This window comes from Maylandia zebra, linkage group LG4 (assembly GCF_041146795.1).
Source record: "Maylandia zebra isolate NMK-2024a linkage group LG4, Mzebra_GT3a, whole genome shotgun sequence".
In the NCBI taxonomy this organism is placed as follows: Eukaryota; Metazoa; Chordata; class Actinopteri; order Cichliformes; family Cichlidae; genus Maylandia; species Maylandia zebra.
This window is the reverse complement of record NC_135170.1, coordinates 31,299,513-31,323,309: the sequence shown is the minus strand read 5'-3', so window position 1 is coordinate 31,323,309 and position 23,797 is coordinate 31,299,513. Positions and strand designations below refer to the sequence as shown.

Here is a 23,797-nt window from a genome sequence, read left to right as displayed (position 1 = left end):
AATTTGGTGACTGATTTCAAGTAGGCGTGACGACCTGTTGGCTTACCAGAGATTGAGTGTGCAACATCCTCAAGTTTTAGGTGACTCCTTTTGGTCACAAGGTGATTGCACAGATCACTTTGTAGAAGAAAACCTGTCTCCAAACAGTCACAGTCTGACTCAGACTGACTGCAGCCACATTCAGACAGATTTACAAAGAGCATGGAATTCCTTTTTAATTCATAAACACAGACAGATTGCAACACATTGCAATCAATCTGAGCTAGTCTACCTGGGCTCAACTCATCTGCGATGCATCTCTTTGCAATAAGACACCAGTTTTGCCAACTGGTTGCATTTTGGTTATATTCCTATAAAAGCATAGTCTGCAGTTAAATGGCCAATCTCTAGCAACTATGTCAGTATTTGTGAATCGTAGACCCTGTCCTCGAAGCAACTATTTGAAAAGCAACAAGATTGCAAGTTCATTGCACACACTGATGAAAGAAAACATATTTATAATACAGGTGATCAAGATGGTAACATTATGTTTTATATGAGGAGCTTTGACATGATAATAAACACATGACCCCCCCTCACCGGCACAAGAAGTTAAGACTAACAAGCATTTAAAAATACATGGGAGTCCAGTTTTATTTTCTGAAATCCTAACTTGTTCTAATTGACACTGAAAAATATATTCAAATTCATTACTGAAACCTAAGCTGTCCACATAGACTTTATATTCAGCACAAAGCCAGGGATATCTCAAAGTTTAAGAGTTTCAAAATGAAAAACTCTTGTCACACCTGTGTCTTTGGGGCACTGAAATTTGTAATGTAGAAGGTGGAGAGTGTGTCTAATACCCCAAGTGTGTCTAATAACGTAAGGTATTGATAGCCATATGGGCTTGTGTAATCACTGCCGGTTGGATTCATTTCTGGTAAATATATAATTCAAAGTAGCGTGGGGCAATTTTGATTTTAATTAAAAAAAGACCCAACCTTTTTAGAAGTCTTCGACAGCCTCACTCCCTGTTGATAAATTGGAAGTGAATGCACCTCCAATTCCTTTTTTTTTATTTTTAATTAGGTTATGTTATGGGGAGGAAAAGCAAACTTGTGTGGAATTGAATTAGTGAGGGCCAGATGTGACCGCTTCCTGGTTATCAGGCTTTTTGGCTGCCTCCCTCTCTCCCAGTACCCTGCAGCTCACTGTACAGGAAGCATGGAGGAGGGAAGACGGGGCGGGTGGGTAGGGAGGTAGAGAGACGAGAAGAGGTGGGAGGCGGAAATGTGTTTGAATGAGAGGCATATGCAGTGAAGTTGTGTACAACACCCTGCGGTGCAGGTTGTGTAGAAAGGGAAATCATTTTTCCTGCTGAGAAACATTCCCCCATGTGAACTTAGGTACCTCATTTGCTCACTTAGACCTTTGTCATTTTTCTCACTCACAAATTCGTTTTCTTTCTCTTTTATCCTTTTTAATTCCATCACTATTTGAAAACTAAATCTTAATTCTGAGTGGCCGACTGAAGAAGAGTTTCTCTTGTAGTGCTTATACTGGATATTAGGTATTTTGTGATCTATAGTTTAGTTTTGCATGGAGGATTTTTCTTTGGTAGAAGTAATAATTAGACTGTGGAGATGTATAATTTCAAGGCCTTACAATTTTGGTAATATTGGTCCCTTAAATCGCCAGAGAAAACCTGAATTTTGGGAATGCCAAGTGAAGTAAAAAAGAATCTTCTTTTTCTGACTCTCTTGCTCTCTTTTTGTCTCAAGGGGCTTTCTGTAATAAATGGTATGCTCCATGGTGCACACCCCATCCCATTCTTGCCATATGCCCTCCTACAATCTTCCCACATTCCCCCTGGGGAAACCTAGGCTCTCCACTGCACTTGCATTGTCAATGGAGAAAATTACCCAACTGCCAGCATATTTGTGACACTTTAGCAAGCACTGTGTCTAAGAATATGGTAGTAAAGATTGCTCTATTGGTTCTGGATCATTTAGAATCCAATTAAATCCAGGCCTCTAGGAAAAAAAAAAAAGTCAAATAAAAACAAATTGGCTTAATTAAGAAAGCTGAGCGGCTGTGGACTGTTTGTGGCAGGACAGTGATTTGTCTGCCTCTATACTGTGTTCCTGTAGGGACCATATTTAATATGATAGTTATTGGGTTATATTTCTTTTAATGTGGATAGTTGAATAGAAGGAAGAAATGGTTAGAAAAACTAGTGAGAACTTAAAGTAGAGTAAGTCCAGTATCTTAACTTTGCTTCCATTTATATATATTTTTTTTTAGCTTACTGGAGAAGTAAAGACATATTTATATTTTCCATTTTTACAGATGTATTCATTCTCATGTTTTGGGTTTGTTTATATGGAAAATATGAATATTCCTGCAGTACATAACAGGAGGGTGTAGGATATACTATGACGGATTTGCTTGACATTATCTAATGAAACACCCGATCTGCATCAGTCAGCCCTTGAGCTTCTCACTAGAGAGGGTGTTTGTCTGTGGATCCTCTGATGGTCTGTACTTAATAATGGAGATGGATTCAAACATCAGCTGCAGACCCCCCCCCCCCCCCCCCCCCCCCCCCCCCCCCCCTTTCCTACACCAGACTTGGCCACATCATTTCTCTCTCTTGCTTAATGTGCTGGTTCTCCCCTCTGAGGCTACTGGGTGGATTGTAAGTTGTCTTTTGACCCCACTCCCCCCTCTCCCCAACACACACACACACTCCGTCCTCCCCCCTCCTCCTTTTGCCAGAGAAAACAGCTGCCCCCCTGCAGACTCCTGTTCTGACAGCTCAGAGAGGAGAGATGGAAAGTTCTCAACCATTGCCGCAAGCTGTTTTGTATTCAAATGGTCTCCATGTTAAATCTCCCCTACAGACAATGGTTTTGTTGTGTTGTAGCCAAAGGCTAAGTGAGCTCATGTGTGTTGGCTGTGGTCTGCTTTATATTGTAATTTAAGAATGAGAAATGTTGGTTTCATTTAACTGAAGCTGTGGATGTGAACTTGTCAGAGTCTGTTGCCCTCAGTGACTGATAGAGGCGATCAGGCATTCTGTGTGGGGGGAGTGGAGCACCGTGTAATAGAGTAGAAGTTATTGGTCAGTCTTTATATAATCAGGTTGTATTGACATTGCTAGCAAGAATGTCAATAGACAAGTTTGTGCTGACATTAGCTTATAGAGCTCGATCTTTAGTAGAGGTTAGATTTTCTTGTGTGAACAGCTGTCACGTTTATATCTCTTTATGCCAGCCAGTTTGAATCAGTGTGTAAATGGGAGCAACGTTTTACATTCGATTTTTCAGCTTTTTATAAAAGCTAGTAGAATGCCCATTACTGCTAACTGAAGACTAGACTAATTGTCCTTGAACAGTCAATGCATGAACAATGGATCAGTATAGTCTGTTGTTAATTATAAGTTGTGGTTAGTGGGATTTTGCTAAAATTGAGTGGTAAAAAGTAAGTCCAGAAAAGTGACAGACACCAAGAGAGATGTTGACTCTGGCTGCTCTGTCAGCTGCTATTTTTCTACATGCCAGCTTGTCTTCTGGCGACCTTCTCTTTCTGTGTGCCAATCGTACCCTTGAGTTTTCTGCCTGAATATGGATGTCCTGCACACCTAAATACTCTGGCTTGGCTTCCCCTTTAGTCTTTCTCTCGCTGTCGCCAGTTTAGACATCATTTTTCTCACCTTCAGCATCACCTTAGATTCTCTTTTGGCAGGGTGAGAAATTTCAGTGGTAGTGAAATATCGAAGTGCAACTGCGGCGTTGTTAAAAACTTGACAATTATCTCCACTTGTTGCTGATTCATACTTGTTAAAAGTGTGTTTTTGTTTTTTTGTTTTTTCATACAAGTTCATTATAATTTCCCCGAACATTAAGAGGTATGTGTAGCTCCACTAAATGTGTACGGATCTCTCAGCTGCACCTACCTACCCCCCTCCCTCCACCGCTGCCCTGCTCTTTTTGGTATTCTGGCAGAGTGGCTGCACTCCCACCACCTTGGCCAGCTCACTGAAAGAGTGAGCGCCAGCGATCTGACCTGCAGTTGATTCTCTGCCAGTGCAGTGTTCTGATGCCCCAGTGGAGATGATAGCATGGCATTAGCTGAGCTCAGCACACACAAAGCCGTCATCATTGGTGCCTGTATGCATGCACACATCCACACATGCACCCACAGTCATCTCACTGTCACAGCTGAACACTGAAGAAATCACACTTCTCTTTCTCTTTTCACTGAGTCTGCTGGGGCTTCTTTCCAGCATTCCCTCTCACCTCTCTTCACTCTTCCCCCCCCCCCCCAATCTCTTCCTGCTGCCAGCCTTTCTCCTCACCCCCTAGATTAGCTTTAGATACTGCCACTGGGGAACTATTCACTCGTCACTGGTCTTGTTACTTACCCAAATAACACAACTTCACAAGTAGCTTCTGTGCTTTGGGGCTTCATCTGGGTCACACATGCTAGAGCCATCAGACATGTTTAAAGGACATAAGAGTGGGTGAAAGTCACTAAAGAAAGAAGATTTTACTGAGAGCCTGTGAAAGATACCTGCATTAAGTTTAATTCTTTGTCTCAGCCCAGCCACAAAAGGTACAGTGTAGCAAAAGTTTGACACAGTTTTCAAACCTGCTAGACTTTGCTGGAGATACCGTTGGCTTAAAAAAAAAAACCTCAGTCGATTTTAGAGTAACTGTTCAGCTGGGAGAACAATGAATAAAGTAGCTTTGTAAAGTGCATAAATACATTTTGTGAATTGACTTTCAGTCAAGCTTATTTGTGTATCGGTTTGCATGTGGATTCCTGTCAGTTTCTTTTGCGTACACAGCCTCCAGAGGCAGAGGATTACAGTGAAGGACCCCCTGCATGAGCAGTGGTGGGAATAACTGCATATGCACTGCACTCCCCCGCCAATCCCCTCTTTGGCTGCCTGCTCTCTCAGATCCAAACAGGGGATTAGACACAGGATCTTACAGTAGCATTGACACTTCATCCTAGTGCTTCCTACTGTGAACTGTCAGCAGATCTCCTATTGGGGTTTCTATGCAAGAGTAGGCTAGAGAGGAGTCTGTTTGAAGTGGCAAGTGTATACACATTAAGTTTACACACCCTGCAGATGTATGAGCCTTAGACATGATCTTTTATGGGGTGGCTGTAGCCTTTTTCACATTTACCTCTGGACATTGTTGGGAGAGTCTGGCTGGACATGGAGCTGGAATTAGGCTTTTTAACATCAGCAAAAGAGATTCTGACTGTGGATGCAGAATACAGGATGATGATACCTACTCATGGCTCGACCGGACATCAAACATACTTTGCAGTGGGCAGTTGTGAGGGAAAAGACAGATTTGAACATTTGATTTTACATGCAGCTCGACTAATATTTGGAATTGTTTAGGGCTGCAACCCACGCCTAAAAAACCAATTGTGTATCTTATAGTCAGCTGGAATCAACACGAGACTTTCACTGTGCTGTTTTACCAGGTCTCAGTGACACAGTGGTTATTTTTAGCACATTTTGTCATCTGCATTAAAAGTTAAATTTAATGTTGACTTTAAGTGGATGTAATATGCCTGGAAGTTCAACAGAAGTCTGAAATGTCAGTGATGACCTGAACCCTTTTAAAGTACTGAATAAATTAGTTGGATTGAGATTAAAAACATTTGTGAAGTTGTTTTGTAAGAACTCAAGCATAGGTGGATTCTGTTCACTATTTTCTGACTCTGTTTTTCTTAAAAATCAACATTGTATGTAATATGTCCAGGTCACTGGAAGGAGGCCCCGGGGCAGACCCACGGCACACTGGAGAGATTGTGTCTCTTGGCTTGCCTGGGTACACCTCAGTGTCCCCTCAGATAAGCTGGAGGAGGTGGATGGTCTGGGCGTTCTTGCTTAATCTGCTGCCCCTGTGACCTGTTCGCAGATAAGTTAATGAAAATGCATGGCCAGGTCTGGACAATAGATGCTGATGGTTCTCATTGTTGGTATAAAAAGCTTTACGACTTTCGCTAGGGTCAGGTTTTTATTGTCTACCAGCTGTGTCAGAGCATGCCTGAAAGAGCAAAAGCTTGAGGGTAGATCCTGGTTAGTAGTGGTGGTTTCCTACCAACAGAGTCTGATAAAGAGGTGTTGGAAGTGCCACAGGTCCACCTCTCAACTCATACAACTTAAAGTTATTTGTTAAGTTTGCCAACACTGGGCCAGATTTTATGTCTGGTTCTTTTAAACATGCTGGGGCTTCTGTGGCAAGAATTCCACAGGCTGTGCTGTGGGGTTCAAAGTGGCTGAAGAATGAGGAGAACAGAGGGATGACAATGTTAACTTTGGACCCGATCCTGAAAATAATAAGGCCTTGGATGGATGTCAAGCATGGGAAGTTTTTATAGTGACCCATGTTTCATATTGATGTTTTGAACTGGTCCGAAAGTTTGGAGCAAAATACAGCGGTCCCTCATTTAGTGCGGGAGTTCTAAAAATAACCCGTGACCGGTGAAATCTGCGAAGTAGCCAGCGTTATTTCTTTTACAATTATTATAGATATTTTAAGGCTGTAAAACTCATCACAACACACTTTATACACTTTTCTCAGACAGGCATGAACCTTTTCACACTTTCTCTCCTGTTTAAACACTCTCAAAGTTCAAACCGTTGCAGAAAGTCCAGTATTATAGAATGAAACCAAAGATCGAACCCTGTTTTCAGGTCCAGAACATGGGGAAATTGAGCAGCTGCGAGAGAATCCAACATCGATGAGGAATGAGTTGAGAAAAATTTATCTGACTGTTTTGTTTTGCTTAATGTGCCTTATAATGCAATGTGCCTTATGGTCTGAAAAATAAGGTAAAGTCCAACTTTTTGTGCGATGGTTAGCATCTTCCTCTGCCTTTTAGATGCTACCACAGGTGCCTTTGACGTTGCAAAATGTTTCATCGGCATTGTTGTGTTTGTTGGGGAGAAAACTTACCAACATACAGTACAACACTTTTCAGAGTCACACTGCTAGCGATCAAGGATTTATGTAAATTTGACAAGCTGAACGCATTCTGTACTGTACAGGAGACACGGCACGGAGGAGATCGAGTGACGATGGTCTACAGCCAATCAGGAGGCAGAACACAACGCAAAATTGCACAAAAAAAAAAAAGAAATTCTCGAGACCTCAAAAGGTGAACCGCGTTATAGCGAGGGACCACTGTATTAAATGAACCAATTTCAGGATCATGGACAGTGCATACATTTTTCACCATGTTCCCATAAGCTGTGCTCTAGCACATGGCTGTTTGAGTGGTCGACCATACTAAACAAATCCAGTGGAAAAATTTTTTACACTTGTATAGAAATAAATGTTTGTCAGTCAGGCATTTCCAGTTTAAAGTGATGTAATTTATTTTTTTAGAAGAATGCGAAAGAATTCAATGTTGAACTATTGTCGGCTGGTTTACAGTCCTGCCTGTCAGTTCCTGAATCCTGTGTGCATTATAACAACTCTCTACCAGACTGCAACTGTAGGCCTACAATTAACATAGATGTGTATGACCTACATTTCTATGCGTTTTACAATTAACAAGCTGCACCTGTCCTGTTAGAAACTACCCCCAGCTAAATATCTTGTTAGTTTGTGACAATGCACAGCTCTTGGCAGATTGGGTCATAATGAACTGAACATACTCTGACTGTGTTTGGAAAACGGTGCAAAACTAACATCTATCAAAGCAATTTGGGGGATTATACAATCTATGTGTCTATTTAGGTTCATGTAAAACACTCTTGCACTTTGCAATACCTGGTGGTATTTCATCCAATACCATCAGGGAGCGTTCTGGCTGTCCTGTGTTCGTTCTGTTGCATGATAACAAGTACATCTCCGTAGCCAGAGTCATAAAGAACTATCTTCAGTGACACGAAAAAAGAAAAGGATTCCTGTAATAGTCTCCACAGAGACTCCACCAAGCCTTCATCTCAGTATTGTGGAGTGAGTCTGGGTTACATGAAGAGGAAGAAGTCACTGAAACAATCTGAATGCACAGAAGATACTTTGAACAAACTATATGCCAATTATCTTGAAAAATTATGCACAAGTGTACCCAGGAGAATTGCTGGCAATTTGAAGGCAAAATGGGTTGTCATAACAAATATTAATAGAAGACGTAAAAAAAGTTTATGATTTATTAAAAGAAATAATTCTCACTGCTACTGCCCAAAAACTGCGTGGCTCTAATATACTATAATGAGACTGGGGACACGTTGCTTTTATACTCTTGTCAGTATGACCAAGCATTGCACAATTTCATCTGGTAATTTGCCAATTTGTTTATCCGTGTGTCCTTACTAAATTTTCTTCTTGTTTCTGCTTAGTGCCAGCACAATTCAAGCATGGATGATTACATTTTTATTGTGTCTTACAGAGCATCCTTGGAAAGATCTTAATGGGGAAGAAATGACAAGGACTTGGCAAATAAACTGATTTCTATTGACTCTCATTGTAGCTTGTGGAGCTTTTTCCTGTAGCGTCATCTAATCCTTTACAGGCGCGCAAAAAAACAGCTATAAAACCTTAATTTATTACCGTACCGTATCATGTCATATAGTTATGTCTGCGCTTACAGGAATGGACAGTGATGGCTCCATGCACAAAAAGGGTCTGTCGCTTAAGCTCAGTAATCCCAGAACAGTGCTCAAGGAAGCATTTTCTTCTCATTAGCAAAATGGTGAATGATGTAATTTCTCCAAAGAATGGTGTCTTATTCTTCCAACAGAGCTTCAGTTACTTGCAAAATTTATGTGTTAGCGGCTGGCCTTATTCTATCTGCAATTAGCTTTAATTTGCTGTGATCTCTGTAGCTGCCGCAGTTCAAAGCCATTAATGTTTTGACCTTGTATGTGAGTATTTGTGACTGTTAGGTGACTGTAGATAGCTGTGACCGCCTCCACAGTGTGCCTGTTGTACACACAAGAACTCCACCACCTTTCCTGTGTCTTTGTAGTGCAACTGAGTGTTACAGAATCCTTCCTGCCACTGTTAGAGATAATTGGCACTCCATAAACACATGATAATTGGACTGCTTTGATCCCTGCAATTTCTCACTTCTTGGCCAAAGAGGCACAGCAGTTCTGTCTCATGTTTACCACTAGTCTTTATGTGGCAGCGAGAGGATAGAGAGTGAAACGGGGGAGAGAGAGAGATTCTGTTTTCTTCTGAAGTGTTAAAAGCTCCCTGCAGGCATTACTTCATGCATCCAGCCTCTTTTGCCATTGTTTCTCCGCTGCTTATGGCCATGACTCATAACAAACTTTCTCTTTCGCACACACATTCACACACGCAGAGCTTAATCACGTTGTGAAAGTCTTCAAGTAATCTTGTTTCTCCTTGTTTGTCCGTGTGTCTTCTTTTCCAGAGAGCCAGAGGGCGTATCGCTTTGTCCAGGGGAAGGACTGGGGTTTCAAGAAGTTCATAAGGAGGGACTTCCTGTTGGATGAGGCCAACGGTCTGCTGCCTGATGACAAACTAACTCTTTTCTGTGAGGTAAGAGGTGGAACTGTTCATTAAAACTCATGTTGTTTGTTGAACTAATTTCACTGTGTCTTCATTTTTAAGCATTCACAGTACAGGCTGCACCTCCAAAAATGAAAATCCTTATCAAAATGATTGTTCATGAAATGGGATATTTCAACATTGACATCATATTCTGAGCTGTGTTTCTATTAGTTGAGCTATTTGGATTAACCCAGAATATATCATTTTTATTAAGTCCAACCTATAATTATTCAATTTTGCTGAAATACCTACATTTCCTGTGTTTTGGTGGTTTTGCCCACAAGTGATCACAACTCCTATTTCACTGAGTTGTTTTTTTGTCACTACTACTTATTCTATGTCCCTCTTAGTTAATAATGTATGTTTTTATTGGTACTACATACTCTCTGGGTTTCTCTCTTTCATCACTAACATACAAGCTGATTGTCATTCATCCTGCATGGTGGCTTGGCTCCGATTCCTCTGATCCAAATCTGGCTGCTGCTCCTCATTGAAAATTCCCTTGTTGTTTTTCAGCTGTAACACAGGGGGCAGCAGAGGTCAACTGTCCTCTCTCTCGTTCCCCTCTGCTACTCGTAATGGAGCCAGGGAGCAGAGAAGAGGTTAAACTTTCCGGATATGTTAATGCCTTACTTGTAATGCATGCACCCCATAAATGTTTAAAAAGCATGGCCGTGGCTGTTTAAAACAATTCTAATTAACCCTGCGGGTATGGAGGGGAGCATGTCTTGAAGTTTTCCCTTTTTGTAGCGGTGCAGTGTGCAAGTCTGTTTAAAGTGTCTCCAAACCGGGCTTATCGACAGAGGGGTAGGAGGGGCAGTTGTGCTTCTCCAGAGCCATGAGGGAGGGGGTAGAATTGAGTGTGTGTGCGTGATATCGTATACATAGTGTGTGTGTGTGTGTGTGTGTGTGTGTGTGTGGTTTCATCCACTCTCCTGAAAGGAAAGAGATGGGGTTGCTGGTTCAAGTCCTCAGTGGCCACTTCCTCCCCTGTAAATATCTGTTGCTGCTGTAATTAGCCAGCTCCGCTGATGAACAAGCAGGACGGCGGAAATTTATATAGCACATTTTAGAGAGAAAAAGTGCTATATATGAAAATTAGATAAATGGAAGATGGAGACATTGGAAGTTTTCATCAGCATAACAGCAACCATTTTTTTAAACTCTAGAAACATTTGGAGGAATGGCCTTAAGTGACCTGAGGGGCACACAGAGTTTATTTTCTCAGAGAAAGTCAGATGTGATATATAGACAGGCAGCAGTGTTTTTTAGAATCAATTCTGAAAGAAAAAAATACTGCAAAGGAGTGTTATTCGAGAAAAAAGGCAGTCTGGAAGTGGGGTGTTTTGTGTGGTAGTGATGAAATTGCCAATATTGAGGGGAGTGGCAGTATTTTTCACCAACATGTGTGAAGAATGGTTGGCAGAGTTAGCTACTGGGTGGAGCATAGTGGGTTGATGGTGGTAAGAAAGTGTGGACGGGTGTTTGAATCTCTTTTCCTGGTCTTTTTCCATGTGAAAGTGATGCCCAGTGTTTACTGTCAGAGACCTGGCTCCACTTTTGTCCAGATGGTCCCATCCTGCATCTGAGAGAGCCCCATCGCCCCAGAGCCCAGCCCGCTCCCTCTTCTCTCTTCTCTCATCTCTTCTCCTTCCTCTTTTTCCCCTCCATCTTATCTCTCATTCAGACCCAATCTCCTCCTCCTCCTTTCCCTTTTCCTTTCATGTCTTGCTGCCTCCCACTTGGAGCATCACAGTTTCTTACTTTTTTCTCCTCATTCTACCTTCACCTCTGCTTCGTATCCCTTGCCTCACCCGTCTGCTGAGCTTCTCTACTTTTACTTCCTTCCTCTTTTCCCTCCCTTAATTCTTCCTCTTTTAGTATTTCTAGTAGAGTGTCAGAGGAAAAAAGGCTATGAAAAGAAGCCAGATTAAGGTTGGAGGGGGGGAACTGACTCAGCCGCTCCTCCTGACCCCCTGGTCTTTCTGTTCGGTTCAGTTGCCTCCAGAGACATTAGTAATTCAAATTTAACACAGTGAAATCTGTCTATGTCTGTCTATGTGTCATGTCAGAAAGTGCCTAAACAATAGTTGATGTGTTTTCTCTCTGTCTCTTCCTTTGTCTCAATCTCTTTTTGTCTTTCTATCCCTGCCAAACCACTGCAGACACCTTGCAGGTATTTAATGAGGAGATGGCTCCCATTAAAGGTGCTGCGTTGGCTGTCAAAAGAGAGCATGAGGGACAGGGGGAGATAAAAAGGAGGGGAAGAAGGCACAGAGAGAAGAGACTGAAGGAAAAGCCTTCTTGCGAATGTGGGCACAATGGGTGGCATCAAGCCGCAGGGGTAAAGAACAGATGAAGATGGAAAAATAAAGACGATAAAGGACAAAAACAAAAGGCCAAGATTGGATTTGGAGTTGTTTTTTTTTGTTTTTTTTACCTTCATTTTGCTTCCTCCTCCTTTAATGCGATGCTGAGGTAAGGGAGGTTAAACCCTCTCTCTCTGTAACTGACCTTCTCCTCCCCTGTCAGCAACACAGGTAACCTCTAGCTCTAAGGTCAAACCACTGCTTATCCTATTGTTCATGCTACAGGTAATGCAGATGCTTAAGAGAAATTTTAGAGTAATGCCAGACTCACTCGGGAGGACCAGTGGCTCCTCAAAAAAAGAAACCCAACAACTTTGGGCTGCCGTTATTTGCCTGCTGGAAGAGTCGTGTTGACTGACAATGTAAGAGTTAATCAGAAAGTCTGTTTTGATTGACTAAAGGGGAAAGAAGAGGTTGTTTTGGAAAGTTTGTAGTGAAACGTACCTGTCAGTCATTGTAAATTGGCCACTGAAAAGCAGAGGCACAGTGGTCCCCTTTTACTCCATAAGAACTAGAGTCACAGAACTAACGTTGCTGCACAGATATGGTTTATTTCTCCTCCTGTCCTGTGTGCTGTGGCTTCAGGGCCTTATTCCAGGAAGTGTATTCAACAAACTCTGAGTTTATTTTTAAACTCAAAGTTCAGCAACTCTGAGTGTCCTGCTCCAGTATGGTGGGTCAGAGTAAGTTTCGACAGCTCTGAGTATTTTTTTTCCTGAGTTAAGCAGAGAAAGAAAGCCATCATCTGACCTCCATTTTAATCCATCGGACCAAAAGAGTGTGCATGAGACTTAGCTTGTATAGCTCTATCATAAACATAGACAGAATAAAAGTTTGATACAAAAACAATAATTCTTTTAATACTGGTCACAACTTGAATTTTCAATAGAAGCTGGAATCCCTGTTTCAAATTTCAACCTGCCGGGGACAAAATGCAAGTGGAAAAAAATGACAGAGAAACAGATAAGACAGTTTACTAATTGACCCGTGACATTAGTTATCCAGATAGAAATAAACTCTGGGGTGCATCCAACCTCAGGCAGTTATAAAATTATATAAATAACATTTTTTAAATATTAAGTAAATGTTTAATAGGTTTCAATAAGTGTTAAAATGTAAAATCTGACGTAATAGTTGACTTCATCCTTAAATTAGCATCTTACTGATTAGCACTTATGTTAAGTACTGGGATTTTCAAGTTTGTGAAAATAAAAACTTCTGCAGTTGATTTGCTCTGCATCGAGCTTTGACAGCGACTTTATGAATGAGGAATCGAAACCACAATCAGTTGGTTCAGGTACCGCAGGAGGAGAGTAGTCAAACTCAGTTTGTTGTAGAAAACCTGCCAGCAAGCAGGTTAAGTTCAGAGTCTGTTAACTCAGTAACCAGCTCAGAATTTAGGTTAACTCTTTCTGAAGCAGAAAAGTGGAGTTTTGTCGTGTCAAGATTAACAAATTCGGATTTGTTAGCTTATACCAGCTTCCTGAAATGGTGCCAGGATGAACCACAACAGCATCTGTTTCCACCATGCAGAAACTACATTTTCTCGGTCTTAACCTTGGATAGAGATGCCAGTATGTAATATTTTTGGCCTTTTTTTGTTGTACACACACAAATTTCTTTATTGCTAACATTGTGGTCAAAATGTCAAATCTTAAAAAGACAAATATAATTTTAGAAAGGAAAACGTGTGAAAAACAGGATTCAGGTGTGAGAACCAAACTGGAACCTGTTGATTCCTTTTTTTCCCCCATCCACAATCAGGGTTTGTATTTTGCCCCTGCAACAATCACTTCAATTCACTGGGGAGTATGCAGAGGGAAAATGACTGTTGATAAAACCTGGATTGGCATTGATTTTACTTCCCATTCAAGCACCAAACACTCGTAAACTTGAGAACTACTTCATATTTGGCGGCTGTCTGATTTAGACAGAAATTAACCGCTAAGCTGGAGATGAAGTTTTCAGATGGGGACATTTTTTCAGGTTCTGTAAACATCACTGGAAAGTGCCACAGAGAAAAGAGAAAAAGCAAGGTTTGTTTAATAAGTTAGAGCTTCTTTATCAGCAGTGGAGTGACGTAGTTCAAACTGAAACAGAATATGTATGGAGGTGGTTTTAATTATAAGAAGATTCTAAATCATAAATGTGGGCTGCTTAGTAAATATAGCATAGAAGAAAGCTGCAGAGAGATAAGAAGTGAAAAGGAGTTGAGGAAGAGCATAGCCAAACCACACTGTTTGATCCAGAAGAGGAAAATTAAATTAGTAAAACAGGCTATAACCACAGTTTTTGAAAATTGGAACAGTTTTTCCAAATGAAAACCCAAAACACCCTTCATAATATGATAGTACAGTTCTGGCTGCCGTGGTCTTCAAGCTAGCGGTGAAGATGGCTCATGTGTTGCATGTTGGGTAGAGCATTCCATAATTGGATACATTTATTCATGGCCACCTAAGATGTTTACTAGACATGTTCAAAATGACAATTTCAGTTTATTTCAACTTCATGTACTTCTAATTACTGTGGTCATGTGACTTTGTATATTTAACCTCTATTGTGAAGGTTCAAGGAATGACAGGTTTGTGTGCGCACAGCAGTCTACTTGCATGCTAGAGTTTGACTGTTGCTGTGGTCAGTGTATCAGTCTTTACTATATGCTGAGGAGACTTATCTAAATACAGTGGGCAGAACAAAATTCATGGATCATTAACAGGATTAAAGTTTGATTAAGCTTGACACTTGGTCACATTGTTGGATCCAGAGAACTGGAAGATGGCGACAGAGGCAGAAAAACAACAGGAATGCCTAGAAAACAAAGCATCATCAAAACCTTGTTTCTGTGCTCAGTATTTCCACGTTAGGAAGAAAACAAAAGCAGTCACAGTCAGACTGGGCTCCGATGAGGCCAGAATCGGAGAATCTTGGTGTTCCTGAATGATTGAGACACTAAAAATGAATCATCAGCTTTGATAAATGTTCTGACTGGATTGACTGAGCACTCAGCTCTCCTTGTGGTGCAACCTGATGGAAAAGGTTTATATTTTATTACAAAGCCAAAATGAAAAGGAAAAAAGTCCAGAGAGCAACTAATGACTTACAAATAGAAATATAATGACCTGCGTATGATTTCTCATAGCCAGTGCTAGCATGAAAAGCTACGAAAAGAAGATTTTCTTCCCATGCAGAAATGAACCATTTTATCTAGTTTGTTACTACATGTCCAATGAACAAGTTTCTTCAGATTTATGCTCAAACTTTTAACTTTTGAGACTTAAAGCCACAAAAGCAACATTAATGGGAAAGATACTCAAGCAAAAGGGCAGAGGCTTAGAAGCAGGAAAGACCTAGGCTGAAATAATTTTTAAAATCTAAAGGTTAAGTGTCTAGTAGTAGTAATAGTAGTAGCATAATAGTATAATAATACTGTTATTGTAATGATAATAATTATTATTATCATCATTTACAAAACTATACATGCAACTTTGCACAAAATTTCATGCACTTCTGTGTGAGTCATAAAACTGTAATGAGTTCATGAAGCTCAGCACTTGCATGTGTTACCTGGTTGTCTGTTCTTTTTCTTTTTTTTCTCTTGAAACTTTAACTCCTGCAGAATAACTATTTTTGATGCGATTTACAGTATATTAATATTTTGTGACTTTGGCCATAGCTAGAGTAAAAGCCCTTTCTTCAAGGCTCCTCCAGTACACCTCTCCTAGGGTGGGAGAATAAATGAGTGGGGTGCTGATGTTCAGCTGTTTCCTCCTCTTCCTCATGGTGTTAGCGCGGTTCGCCTCTCCCATCGGTGGGTAAGCACTTTGCCGGGTGACAGCACCCATCCTTCACAGGGCCCTGCCATATGCTGTGCTGCTGTCAGAGGAGACGACTGCAGATGCTCCAGCTGCTCTCTCCCTGCACACTGAACAAGACGGGCATGCACACACTCACACACATGAGCAGCACTTGGTTCAGGGAAGAGGCAGCGGTGGGAGACACAAGGAAGAAGGGGCGTGGGAGAAAGGATGCACAGAGAGATTTGGTTTTTGTTAGGCAAAAGGGAAATGAGGTGAAATATATTTGTGTAGTTCTGTGTTTTGTAGTAGCTAAATGGTGTAAATTTGGATTTAATCAAAGACGGATATGTAAAACTGCTGATTGAAGGTGAAACAACAAAGCAAACAGAGTGCAAGCTTGACCCCCCTCTGTCTCACAATGTGACTTGAGCCACAGTGGATCCTTTAATAGATACTATCTTTGCAGTGCTTTCGCACCAACAGCACAAATATTCTTTCATTTCCCATCAAAAGCACTTTGCTTCTCCCAGAGTAAAGACTGCAGAAAATTGAACAAACAGGCAACTTTTGCCTGTTTATTTATTTTCTTTGTCCAAACATTTCCTTCAAGCTTCTTAGATCGGGCATCAGAGTCTCAAAGCTATCACTTTGGTGTCTGTGATCTTCCAGCAGAGAAAACAAAGCTACTTAAAAGGAGACCCAAATGGCTGGTTCTCATAGACTGAAAGCAGAGGCTCATGCTCGCAGCTAGTGGTGTTACTGAGCGTGTGTTGATTATATGTGTGTGTCTGTCTGTGCGTGCATGTGTGTAGAGGAACTGCGTCTGAGTGTGTGTCTGTCTGTGTGTGCCTGTATGTGTAAGAACAAAGTTGGCTTGGCTCAGCATACTTGGCTGTGAATCAGGACCTGAGCCATGATACTCGTTCAACAGCTTGACTTCAAACCATGCATGAAATATGCCTCTGTCTGTGTAGATTCACCAAAATACCACCATGTCAGTGGCAGGGCAGTAGGTATGTCTATGAGCAGAGTCTCAGAAATTCACACAGCTGGATCCCTGCACACAGCCAGTGAAGTGACCACTGTAAGACCAGGATGGATACCTATAGTTAATATTTTGTGAAAACTTTAACTTTCTTGGCTTAACTTTGTAGTGTGCTGTTGGTCGGAATTAGAAAAGAAGAGCTACTGTTGTGTTTGGCCAAAAACTAATTATTCTTACCTTGAATTAAAACTGCTATCAATAATCCAGCTTTTCCCATTATGCAATTAGCAACAGCATTCTCATTTCGTGCTACACCTGGCAAAGTAGTTTTCCTCATTTTCCCACATTTCCTTTAGTAAATGTGATAATGAGTGTTCAGTATATTTTTGTAACATTTAGAAATAAACTCAGAAATGTCCAAATATATTGATATTTTGTTATCATGTTGTTGATGGAAATATGCCCTGAGCTTTCAGTGGACTGTTGGGTAGTCTGTGTGTGTGTGTTTTATTTATTTATTTTTTTATGCCCCCTCAGTAGCCACTGTATTAGGCTTGTACTTGTTTGGATTCTTTTGCCATCATAATTGGTTTAGTTCTTCTTGGCATAGAGACAACAACTTGCTGGAAACTTTCTCAGAGAGTTTGGTCCATATTGACATGATGGCATGATGCAATGTGCTGTTCTACCACATCCTGAAAGTGTGGTCTTAGATTGATATTTATTAACTATAGAGGTAATTTGAAAGTAACCACCAGAAGATGCATGCACTTTAATGAAAGGGGATGCACATAGTCAGCACTATCATGATCCTCAGTTGACACTAAAGGGCCCAAACAAAATATCCCCCACACCCATACAACACTACCCCCAGCATGAACCATTGATACACGGCAGAATGGATTTATGCTTGCATGTTTTGTTTTGGTTTTTTTTGCCAAATTCTAACCATATAAAAGCAGAAATGTTCCTCTCTTTGATTGTCCAGTTTTGCTGAGCCTGTGCCAATTTTAGCCTCAGTTGTCTGCTCTAAGGTCTTCTGCTGCCGTAGACAATCTGCTTTAAGGGTTGACGCGTTGTGCATTCAGAGATCCTCAGCTTTGGTGGGTATTTGAGTTACTATTGCCTTCGTTTCAGCTCCAAACAGTCTGCCTATACTCCAGCATTTTCACCCTGAGAACTGGGTATTTTCACCTCTTTGGATCAGTCTTTGTAAACTCTAGAGCTGGTTGGAAAGAAAATCTCAGTAGATCAGCAATTTCTGAAAAACTCCGACTAGCCAGTGTGGCACCAAGAAACTTGCCACATTCAGAGCCACTGAGCTCACCTTTCTTCCCCATTTTTTATTTTTTATTTATTTATTTATTTATTTTTTGCTTTGTTTGAACTATAGCTTGTTGTCTTGACCAGGTGTGCAGCCTTAAATGCATTGAGTTACTACAATGTGAATGACTGATTAGATATTTGTGTTAATTAGCAGTTGAACAGGTGTATTTAATTAAGTGGTCGGTGAGTGTGTAAACTAATATTAAAGATATTAATATACGTGTTAACATACACATTAACCTCAATATTTGAATCTTTGTTTAATCTACTTTATGTGCATGTGATCCCTGTTAGCTAAAAGCTCCAAACACTGTCTGACTGTCTTTTCTTAGCTATGTACAGTGTCAGTGAGAGGAGATATCTCTAACATGACTTTTCCGCACAAAGCCCCACTCATACGCTGTTGAAATCTTTTGTTTGTGAGGGGCAGCTGGTTCAGAAGAAAGGTATCATAAAGGGAGGGTGGGGAAGGAAATGAAATGGCCTATTTCAGACAGAAGATGAACTGACTGGCTGCAGCAGGAGTTGGTATAAAATAGATAAGGTATATTTTAAACTGTGAATCGTTTAAAGCTGCTCTAGTATCGTATCTCCAAGAATAATAAATGACATAATAGGTCACCTTTAACGAAAGTGTGGTTTCTACTGCTAACAATCTTATAGCACTATGGTCTTGCATAGTAGGAGTAAACACAAGCTATATCAAAAACCGCTATAGTGGTGTTTTTGTTATTATGCAGCAGTGTTCTTTGTCTGATTGGGGCTCGTGTCTATAGCTGCTCAGACTAGTCATCCAGTATTTAGTGGTTGGTTCTTTTTTTTTTCCTAAGTTTTCTGCAAACAAAACAGAAATAAAATTAATTACTCTTTGTTCACCAAAGGGAAGACCGAGCAAACACTGGAAATATAAGAGCTTCCATTAAATCCTTATGGGTGGAATAAGGAGGTTAAAAAACAATGATCAGCTGGGAGGAAGTGAATAGCCTTTAATTAAAGAAGGTGGCGGTTTTAGCTGTCGCCTTCCTGTGAACAGTGTTTATTTCTGACTTTTGTTTAATAGCTCTGGGATTTAGGGCTATGTTTGTTTAATGGTGTCAGGACTAAATCAGATTCCTCTATTATTCTCCGGTTTAATCAGTTGTGTCACCTGTTGCAGCTGCCAGAGGGCCACTAACTCAGACCCGTGTATTAGACTGTCTCCAAACTCCAACATCCTGTCATTGCGCTTTGTTTTTTTGATTTTTGTGAGCAATAAAATCTAAAAGTAGATGCAGGGAATGAGTAAGAGAGCTGCAGACCGCGTCTGTGACATCAAGCCTGTTTACTCTAGCTGGCTAGAGAGTGGAGAGCAAGTTGTACATTATAAAAAGATGGTGATGAATTTTTGTGTTTAAGGGTTGAAATGACAATTTCAAAGATCACAGATCTTTTGAGAGTTTGTCGATGAAATGAGTAGGTGTACATCATGAGTGTGTATTTATGTTGTTTATCGAAAAATAGTGGAATTGCATGCACTTTGTTATTAGATTTATTCCTCAGATAGCATGCACTCACCTTGTTGTTGCGTCTTAAAAATCTATTATAAAATGCAATATTTTCCCCTGACATTTGATTCAGGTTCAATTGCAATCAAATTTCCATTAAAAATGTAAATAACAGATAAATGAAATTCTGAAGTGTGGCTGTGCTTTTCCTTGAACTAACTCGTAATACATTTGTAATGATTTATTTAAACACATTTGTTCCACTGAAGCAGTAGAAACACAACTAGTAGTGAATCCTCAGACTAGCAGTGTGTTTGATTTGAAACACAGCAGTGATATAATGTGGGTAATGCTGTAAAAGATGTTTGTCTGATTTAATTTGTTAATGCTTCTGTAGTTACCTCCAGAGAGATCAATAGTAGGTTTTTAGTGGCCCCAGGCAGCCACATTTGGATCACTGTCAGCCATTTAGTATGGTGTGGTTGCCACTGTAGGAAGCACTTTTCATGTCTATTCAGTGCTTTCAGTGTATAATCTTTGTCAAGGCAAATGAGTGTGCTAGAGCTGCATTACATCACACTGTCACATCTAAAGGCAAAAGTGAGGTGTGCAATAAAACAGTGAAACGATTGAATAAAACAATAAATAACACTCAACAGAACTGACTTTATACTTAAAGAAAAATAAAGTGTATCATTGTACTGATACTAAAAGACAGACTGATTGGGAGCAACACTGATCTAATAAATAGAGAAGGATGGAAAACATGCAGTAAATCAGTTTCTGGTTTAATTTAATGCAGTTTTTCAAATGTGGAACTGTTATCTTCCTTTTTTCCCCCTCAGTGGCGGCAAATGACCCAAAACTTGCAAATGTGTGATTTCAAATGCATTCAGCCTCACACTGATATTTTTAATTTGCATAATTAATAAGGCACAATGGTAACATTTCCTCTGTATGTGTGTACAGACGATTAAAAAATAACATCTGTGTTATGTAAATTGCTTTCAGATGATCTTGGTATCAGGTTTTATTTTCGAAATATGGACATAATTGTTCCAATTCCAAACAATTAAAATAAGGCTACCATTTTGGCAGCGGCTCGTTGCCAACCTGGCAACCATTTCTGAACCATTTACTGTCAGACTTTGCTTCTGCCTGCAGAGATGGACAGAATTTGTTTTTCCCATTATGTTCATTAGGTTTTTTTTCTTAGAAGAATGACCCAAAAAGTTAACAAATTTAAGCTGTTGAATAATTGTGAAAAACATCCTCCTTTAACAGGTTATTGTTTAACATACCACATAACAAATACTCTTAATTTTAAGACTTGTTATGTTTATCGAATGACATCCTTAATGATCTCAGAAGTAAAGAGTTTGAAAGAATCGGAAGGACAGTCATGAAAATGTGTGGTGAGGACGTCTGGGAGAAAGCAGCATAAAGGAATTCTATTTTGCATAGAACTAGTGGATATTTATTCTCATCCTGAGTGCTGTCTGTCTAGATAGCACCTTTTCAGGTTAATAATAATAATACATTTTATTTAAAAATAGCGCCTTTCAAAGCACCAAAGGACACTACAACAGATAAAAACACAAACTGGAAATATACACAATAATAAGAATAACAGATAAAAGTTAGAGCATACAGAGGTTTAAACATAAGCAATTTTAAACAGATGAGTTTTGAGGGTGGACTTAAAAAGAGGGAATGAACTAATATTTCTGAGGTCAGGGGGTAAGGAATTCCAAAGTCGAGGGGCAGAGCAACTAAAAGCCCTGCCCCCCATTGTAATCAGACGAGCGGAAGGAACAGAGAGAGAAAGAGAAGATGAAGATCTGAGGCACCGGGATGGGAAGTTCATCTGTACTAAATTGGAGAGGTATGGTGGAGAGAGAGAATGAGTAGCCTTAAATGTATAGAGGATTATTTTAAAATGGATGCGACATTTAACCGGGAGCCAGTGAAGCTGCTTCAGGATTGGGGAGATGTGGTGGGTAGAGGAAGTCCTAGTAATAATACGGGCAGCAGAGTTCTGGACACGTTGGAGCTTGTTAATAGATTTTTGTGTAAGGCCAAATAATAGTGAGTTACAGTAGTCAATTCGAGAGATAACAAGATTATGGACGAGAATGGCAGTGGCATGAGGAGTGAGGAAAGGGCGGAGGCGATTGATATTACGGAGTTGGAAATATGCTGCACGTGTGACATTATTGATATGTGAATTAAAGGATAATGTGCTATCAAGAATGACAAGGGAGAGATAGGGACCAGCGAATTATTGATGGTAAGAGAGAAATTGTTAATTCTGGATAGCAATCGTTTAGTGCCGACCAGGAGAAGTTCTGATTTATTGCTGTTGAGTTTAAGAAAGTTGGAGGAGAACCAGGAATTGAGTTCAGCTAAGCAGAGGATAAGGGAGGGTGGAGGAAGAGTAGAATCAGGTTTGGTAGAGAGGTAAAGCTGGGTGTCATCGGCATAGCAGTGGAACTGAATATTATATTTACGAAAAATATGTCCGAGTGGAAGAAGGTAAATGATGAAAAGAAGGGGCCCGAGGACAGATCCCTGGGGCACCCCAGTAGATAGAGGAGAAGGCTGAGAAGTGAAGGATTTTAATTGAATGAACTGAGTGCGGTCAGACAGGTATGATTTAAACCAGGCTAATGGAATATGAGAGAGACCAATAGAAGCTAATCTGCTAAGAAGAATGGGATGAGAGATGGTGTCAAACGCTGCACTCAGATCAAGGAGAATAAGGATGGAGAGGAGACCAGAATCAGCTGCCATAAGAAGGTCGTTTGTTATTTTTATAAGAGCAGTTTCGGTGCTATGCAGAGGACGGAAGCCAGACTAGGTTAGAAGTTTGCCTTCACTCAAAGCAGGTCATTAAAACTATGTTGTGTGGAAAGTCAAATAATATTTATGCAAATTATCTATGGTAAAAAATAACAGAAAGAAGGAAATTACACTTTTTTTAAAAAAAATAATACATCAGCAGCAAGTAGTGTCCTGTCATATGTGTGAGAAAGTGTGTAGTTTGCTGAGGTGAGTGTATGTATGCATGCATCTGTCCATATGTCCGTCTGCTTCGTCCGTCATCTCGGCCCGTGTTTACGTGTTTGTGAATGCAAAGGACTGCACCGAGAAAATGAGTCTTGGCAGGTAAAGGAACAAGTGTTCCAGAACTTAATGAATTTCATTTGATTTGAATCTCTTTTTTTTTCCCTTTTTCGAACTATTTCACGCATGGCAAAACACTGTAAATCCATAAACAAACACATAAACAGGCAGAAAAAGATTGATGCATTATGAATAAATCATCTGGGTGCTGAAACTCAATATTAACTCTGCGTTGCCTGGAGGGTTTACAATGAGATTCATCTTGATGTCTGAGGAACTAACTGGGAGGCAAGCGCTTTAGTAAGTACTTATCTCTGGAACTTAATTACCAAAACAAATGATGATTGTGGTGATATAGCTGCAATGATTCTTCATTACTGTTATTTTCTTACCTAAGGTTGTATACATAAGTGGTTTCTGTCGTCATCATCATCATGATAATCATCAGTATAACTACTGGGTAATAAATACAAATCAGTCAATCATTTAGTTGGTTGGTTGGTTAATTCAGTTCTTTCATTGCATTGAATTGCACTGCTGGCAGAGTTACTATGGAGTTTTCCTCTGAGGGATCATTCTTATTGACCTCGTTGACACCAAAACTCAAAGTTTAGAATCAAAGTCGATATTAAAATTGTGATATTGACCAACATTCAGTTAACACTCCATTACTGAGGTATCTTTAAAGAAAAAACTACATTTACCCGGGATGCCTCCACACGTCTTCCTGAACAATCTAATATTAATTAAAAACGATATGAGGATGGGAGGGTGTCATGACTGTGACTCTCTTATAATAAGTTGGACTTCATATAAAAACATATAAAACAACTAGTGTGACATCATCCAGCTGTTTTGAAGCCTGCACCTGAGCTTTTGCTTTGCTGAAGCCGGATGTGATGTGACTGAGAGCTTTCATACAGTTGGTACTTGTCAACTGCTAGGTTGACAAGTACTTAGACAATTAATGTGATGCTGTACTAAGAAAAAAAACTAGAAACTAACAATAAAACCCATAAATCACGCAAGCAGCACGATTGTGTCCTTAGACTTCTATAAAGGGACTCACCCCCTGCTTGGAAACGATGAGGATTTAATTCACTAATGCATTGGCTTCACAGACCTGGAGGCTACGTTCATCTTTATATACCGTCTGTTAGTGGAGTTT

At 40.2% G+C, this 23,797-nt stretch overlaps 1 protein-coding gene across 4 annotated transcripts in view; it reads left to right on the top strand.

Moving 5' to 3' along the window:
- The window catches only part of spop (speckle type BTB/POZ protein), a 96,896-nt gene that overhangs the window by 51,556 nt on the left and 21,543 nt on the right, over window positions 1-23,797 (top strand). For all 4 annotated transcript variants that reach the window (XM_004552418.3, XM_012919365.3, XM_004552420.3 and 1 more), the window contains one exon: window positions 9,403-9,530. In XM_004552418.3, the coding sequence (XP_004552475.2) occupies window positions 9,403-9,530 (128 nt within the window). The remainder of the gene's footprint in view (window positions 1-9,402; window positions 9,531-23,797) is intronic.